This window comes from Barbus barbus (genome assembly GCF_936440315.1).
Source record: "Barbus barbus genome assembly, chromosome: 34".
In the NCBI taxonomy this organism is placed as follows: Eukaryota; Metazoa; Chordata; class Actinopteri; order Cypriniformes; family Cyprinidae; genus Barbus; species Barbus barbus.
Genome location: NC_136762.1, coordinates 3,574,882 through 3,581,423, shown reverse-complemented (window position 1 = coordinate 3,581,423; position 6,542 = coordinate 3,574,882). Strand labels below are relative to the sequence as shown.

Sequence of the window (6,542 nt, the reverse complement as noted above, 5' to 3'; positions counted from 1 at the left end):
ATAATAATGGCTCAATCAGACTGAAAACCTTCATGTAAACACCTCGATATAGCTGACTGAGCTTGATCCAAATGACATTTTGATCAGATTGAAATAGGTGGGGTAGACCTGAAAAAAATCTGTTCAATCTGAAAAAAGTAAAATCGCTTGCACATTTGTGCAATGCAGAGAAATGTTTTACGGTCATACAAACATGTTTATTCACGTGTCACATTTAATGAACTGGTCAGTGGAAGAGACGGAGTATTTGCTAAAAAATCAGTTCTTACATATATGTCAGTTTTCATTTTAGTAATCAAGGCAAAAACTGCAATTATGCTTGCAGCAGCAGCTCAGGAGAAAGTGCTGTATTGGATTTAAACCAACGTGCAAAAGATTACTGCATGTAAACATACTTAATGTGATTTCTCAGGACGTTTTATGCATGTTATTCCCCAAAAAAAGCTTTATCACGGCTATAAATACTTCCCATGATGCTTTGGATCTCCAAAATGTTGCTCAGATTCCAAAAGTTGGTTTCACAGTAGGTCAGTCTTGCTCTGAGTCGCACTTAACTGTCCCAGTTCTTGGTCTTCCCTATACACAAACAATGCATTATGGGATGTTTTTCTTAGCTCACGTTCACCTTCAGTTTCAAACAAATACAACTTGTAGATATCCAACATCAGTTTACATCAGCAATATTCTCTCCAAACACATCTGGAATACTAAATTTGCTTTTTTCAATCATTCCATAACCTTTAATACTGTTAGGAGGAGACCAATGATCTAGAAAAATCAATTAATTTATTGTTGAAATAATTAGCTTTATTTAAATATAATTACTTGCTTATTGGAGAGTGTGAAATCCCGAAAGCATTTCTGTTCATTGGATGATTCTGATTGATGTTCTAGGACTGGAATGATCTTATTGGGTGACTGTATATCCTGCTGGACAGGATAATAGATCTAGTATAATTATAATAATATAAGCCATTCAAACAGGTCCATTTAACATTTTGACATGATTTCACTCATTTCAGGGAGGTTTTCCACCCTTTGTCTATAAAGACAAACTGACATGTGCTTAAATTGTTTCAGAACAAGTTGAACTGTTTTATTTAGAAATAAAGAAGAGACTAGATAAGGCTTGATGCAAATGGAGGTGTACATTCTTAAGAACAAGTCTGTGTTTTTGGTCAAATAGGCTAAATTTACTTTCTCCATTGAAGGCCATTCAAAATCTCCGCCACTGAATAATTTTTTTTTTTTCTCACAATTCTGACTTTTTCCTCACAATTACAGAAAACAAACTCACAATTCTGACTTTTTCCTCACAATTACAGAAAACAAACTCACAATTCTGACTTTTCTCAGATTCGTGAGAAAATAGTGAGTTCCAAAATTATACAGTCCAATTCTGAGAAGAAAAAAAATAATTTTCTTACAATCGTTCCAATTCTCATGAGTTTATAGACTTTATTTCTCAGAATTGTGAGTTTATATCACACAATTCTGAGATAAAAAGCCGTAATTATTACTTTATTTTTTATTCAGTGGTGGAAACAGGCTTCCATAAAAAACAGCCAATATTCTGAAATAAACTGAATATAAAATGACAAAAACTTTGGTGTATTGTATTAGTTGTTCTATCTTTTTGGCAGGCTTTTACCAATGGGAAAAATATCTATTTTTCTCTCTCTCTGCTGCAGAGCGTGATAATATAGTGACCAGTCACGTGACATTTATGGCTCAAAAATACTGCTTCTGAACAAAGTGTGCATGAAGTAAAAATAGAGTTGAATATAGATGGAGTTGAATTAGACTTCCTTGATTTATGATGCTTTTTATTCAGCTGATCTCTGATCAATAAAAGCGCTCCCTGTTCCTCTCTTTTTCTTTCCTCTCTGTTTGTTAAATGAACTCACTGCGATCCCTGTGGAAGCCGTAGTCATAAACTCCCTGTTCTTGTTGTTCATTTCTCTCACGCTCTCTCCTCTCAACATTATTACTTTGTCCTTTTGGTCCTACGCAGTTTTGTGCCCCTGATAATGAAATCAGACATTCCTATATCAGGCCATAAGTTTTTGTCATTTGCCTTGAAATTGATCCTGTGAAGTTGAGAGAGTTGAGATAAAGGAATAAAGGGCTTTCCTGTGCAAAACTCAACTTTGTGGGTTATTCTTATTATGAAGCACATGTCCCAAACAAAATCTGTCTTATGAATAAACTGTTTTTAAAGGTCACTTAAGTAAACGGAGTAAGTTATTAATTCTTTTAGTTTAAATGCATGTTGCCATTTTTTGTGTGTTCATGATTTTTTATTTGTATTTTTTAAAAATCAAGATATTGCATATTCACTTGTGCATATGTTAAATGGTAATCAATTTTATTTATGCTTTCCATTTTATTGGTCTTTTGTGAAATCCCTTTAACAAACAAAAGCCAGTTTTCCTAAGGGCACCATTTTGGTTGGCAAACAGCTGCATAAACATAAGTATTAGTTATGGATTTGAAGAATTATGTGTCACTCTAAAACATTCAGAATGAACTACTGGTTAAAAAGGGTTATAATTTTAAAGAAAGCCCTCAATCCTTCACTGAGTAATGACTAACTTTAGCTCCATTGTGTAAATGCTATAATGAATAAAGTTGAAGTGTCTGATCTTGAGCAGAGCATATGTCTGATGCTCCGCTATACCCTTTTATAGAAATACTTCCATAATACAGCTGCGAAGTGCAAAAGTCCCTATAGTGAGTGTAAAACATCCAACGGAAGGAGTGTTATACTGCTGATGTTTTCCTCCGATTCACCTTATGATGCGGTTGTTTCTGTAATGTGTTCTCAGACAGGGAACTGCCCCAGAGCTGCTGATTTGATCAGATTTTCATGTGCTTTGCGTCAGTTCTCTGTTACTCGATCCTAATTGACAGGTGTGGTCAGGCATTGGTTTGCACATTCTGGCTCCAGTTTTCTACAGTCATGCCACACCTACCCATCATGCATCACTGCCAGACAGATGAGGTTGGCATAGATTCTAACAACCTTTCACTGCTGATGTAAATCAGACCAGGAGGCCATTGAAAACTACGTCAGTGGGGTTGTAAGGTATACAGCTTAACTTTGCTTATTCAAACGCATAGCATGGCATTAGTCCCACTGTACATTTGATTAATAATGTTAGCTTTAATTTGAAATGTTTCCAGTTTATGTTTCATAAATGATTTAGGCTACCTGATGATGTTTCAATGTTGTTGTTGGAAATTGATTGCTACTCACATAAAGATATCACCTTAATGTGTGACGCTGAAGTAAGTTATTTTCTTTGAATATGTGACTCTTCCGATTGAATAGCTGCTATATTACAAGAAGAAAGAATAAAGTGCAGTAAACTATTTGCGCTATAAATCAGTTATGATTATGATAATTAATTAAAATAATATAGTAACAAATACCAATATCAAACAGAATAACGGTGTGTTTTTGTTCCGGTAAATAACTGGAAGCGAAGGAGACTCATTAAATTTACAAATGGCCATGTCTGCCATTAGCCTGGTTGTGGCTAGAAGGGATAGGCTACAGCTATACAATAAAGCTAACAATAAATGAAGTTTTCTACTATTAGCAGAGGTACAAAAATATGTTACTCAAGTAAAAGTACCTTAATGAAATGTTACTTAAGTATAAGTCTAAAAATCTACTCAAGTAAAAGTAAAAAGTAGCTCATTTAAAATTTACTCAAGAGTTAGTTACTTTTTAACAGTGGAAGGGATGCAAAAATGGGATAGACCAAGGGTGTTAAGCTTATTTCTGCATGACTCGTGCAAGCCATTCCTCCAGTTTTTGAAAGGCAAGCTGTCCTGCTGAATAAGAGTCTTCCTAAAGCAAGCCTGTCTGGTTATGTTATGATGGATGAGCACATCTGGCAGCACTGCGCACTTGGACTCCATTAAACGTCATCAGAATGTGGCTGTGAGCTCAAGCGTCTCTGGCCGGGACTCAAGTCCTGTGAGGATCTCGACTCCCTCATCCTCTGTCACAGATCCTCCTGGCGCGTGGCCACGCATGGGATCCGCTATTTAAACCGGACTCAGCTGACAGCCCCGTTACAAGCCAGAGACTGAATAACAGCGAAGCCACGCGCTCCAGGGTGAAACATCCCGGTGAGTAACTAACGTTCATGTAAAGACATGAAACAATATTGTAAACATTTAATGCTTAAAATGTGTATTTTCAAACATAAATAGGCCAACGTGTTTTTAAATCATGTCTATATTGCAGTGGTGTATTAATGTTAATGAAGTTACTATAAAGCGATTTTTTGAGTCCCTCAGTTTTTTCTATGTTAAACCTGGTTGTGATACGTCTCCAAAATTAAAGTTTGTTAAAGATTAGTTTTTTTTGTTTTTTAATTCACCATCTGGGTGGTTTCTGATCAGTTTTAGTCTTAACCTTTTTAGCAGTTATTTATTTTTAATTTTTGCACAGCGGTTTATTTTTTATTTCTTCCTCTCGTTATTATTGTGTCTATAATTCTTTGTTTTTTTATTATTAGGCCTATGTTTTTTTTTTATTCTTGAATCACATTATTATTTTTACTATTATTATAGCTATTTATTGTTATTATTAGCCTATTGTAATTACTATATTACTACGACTACTTGTAGCCTTCATCATTGAAAAGACTACGTTTTAACTTTCTCTCTCTCTCTGTAATTTCACAGATAACAGTTTCGTTCGTAGTAATGGAGTTGGCGCGCAACGCCTCCGCGCTTCCGGCGCAGCAGACCAACCGAATCGCCTTGCCCGGTGGAGGCGACAGTAACGCGTATTTGTACATCATCATCGTGGTGTCTTTCTACGGAGTGTTCCTCACTGGGATCGTGCTCGGTTACCTGCGCACCAAACGGCGCGAGAAGAGGCGCACGAACGCCTTCACGCGGCTTCTGTACGAGGAGGAGCAGCGCGAGTGGGGCGCGAGCCAGAAGAAGCACAGCTTCAGCGTCCCCGCGTTTCCCGCGCTGCACTCCACGCCGGTGCCGTTCATGCTGACCACGGGCCGCGCGCTGGACGGCGGCAGGGTTCTCGCGCCCCTGGCGTGCGCGCTGTGCTCGGTGGAGCAGAGCAGCGTGAGCTCCCTCAGCTCCGTCGCCGATGTCCGCTTCGCCATTGAAGAGGAGTCGGACAGCGGCGGAGACGAGAATCCGCAGAAAACCGGCTCGGACCACAACAGTGACGGACCTTCCCGGGAAAACCTCAAAGAAGCGCTCTGAGGTTCCCGCTGCAAACCGTTACTATGGCAACCATAGTTCCCGCCGAAAAGCAATGATTATCCCACCACAGTTAATGTTACAGCAAATAAAACTGTTTTAAGTTGGTACTAGCCACCGTTGCAATAAAAAAAATGAAGTTTCTGAACGCTTCTTGTACTGTTTTAAGAAAATACTGTTAATTTATTGAGGTTTTATTGTTAGTAATTTGGCGGGAACTGTGGATCACGTGATGAAAGAGCCTTGATGGAAATATAAACTCTTATCGCCAGAAACAGATTTTTACACAAGAAGCACATAACTTGTGATATAAATTGGATTTGACGTGCTCGAAATTCAACTTGTGTTGCTAGAAGTTTATTTCCTCGCATACTTGTGTGAAGTATGTTTCAGGCAAGATGTAAACATTGCCATAAACCTGGAAGTCACTTGAACAAAACTTTTTACTTTAAAGGCCTATATTTCATTCACACAGATGTGCAAATGTTTTTTAAAAAAGAAAAAGATCTGTATATATTGTTATACATGCATGGATATGTCTATTTAAACTTTACCTTATTTTATGTGCAAACTAAATAAAATGATCCTTCAGAATGTGAAGGTTTTGTGGCTGTTTATGATTATTGCCACTTGGGGAGTCAAAGATCACGGGGCTTCTCCAGTGATTTTTTTAGACCTATAGGAAACTAGAATAAATGTGAGGCCGATTTTCTTGGTAACATTTTAAGATATAAGCATTCAGAAATGTAATGTTTCAAAGAAAATTATTTGAGATATTTCCCACCGGCCCTGAGGGACTGAAACAGATGCAATTAAGACATTCGGAAGCCCTTTGCAGATGAGAAAAGATAATGAGAGGTTCTTGGCGACATTTTAGGGATAAAGATCTTTCAAGCGTCCACTCCTGAAATATTTTTAATTCTATTATTCCCCTTGAGAATAAGCTAGATGTTCATTCAGGGACAAAGGGGGTTTTCTAAATTTCATGATTTTGTGCTTCCACTGCGTGATTATAACCAGAATCCTTCATAAGCATCATCCTCACAGTCCTAATGAAATGACATCGCATGCACAAGTGTCAGTGACCCGTCTTCCGCCCCAGGGAGCGCAGTGGAAACTTCTCGTCTGAGTGGCCCTTTTCCAATCAAAATTTCCTCAGTTCATCTGATGTGAGTTGGACGCAGTATTAGGAAAGTTTTTGAAGTAAAATATTCAGCTTTTGACACCCATGTCACCTCAAAAGAGAGATGTTGGTCTTCCTGCTTTTTAAAGTGCTGAGTAAAAAGTGAAAC

General features: G+C 37.7%; 1 protein-coding gene across 1 annotated transcript; it reads left to right on the top strand.

Annotated features, from left to right (window-relative positions):
* Positions 1-3,964: 3,964 nt before the first annotated feature.
* On the top strand, positions 3,965-5,848 carry kcne4 (potassium voltage-gated channel, Isk-related family, member 4). Its single transcript, XM_079392014.1, has 2 exons — positions 3,965-4,143; positions 4,705-5,848. Exon 2 carries the CDS (start codon positions 4,726-4,728, stop codon positions 5,251-5,253), a length of 528 nt encoding a protein of 175 aa, XP_079248140.1. The 5' UTR covers positions 3,965-4,143; positions 4,705-4,725; the 3' UTR covers positions 5,254-5,848.
* Positions 5,849-6,542: the final 694 nt, after the last annotated feature.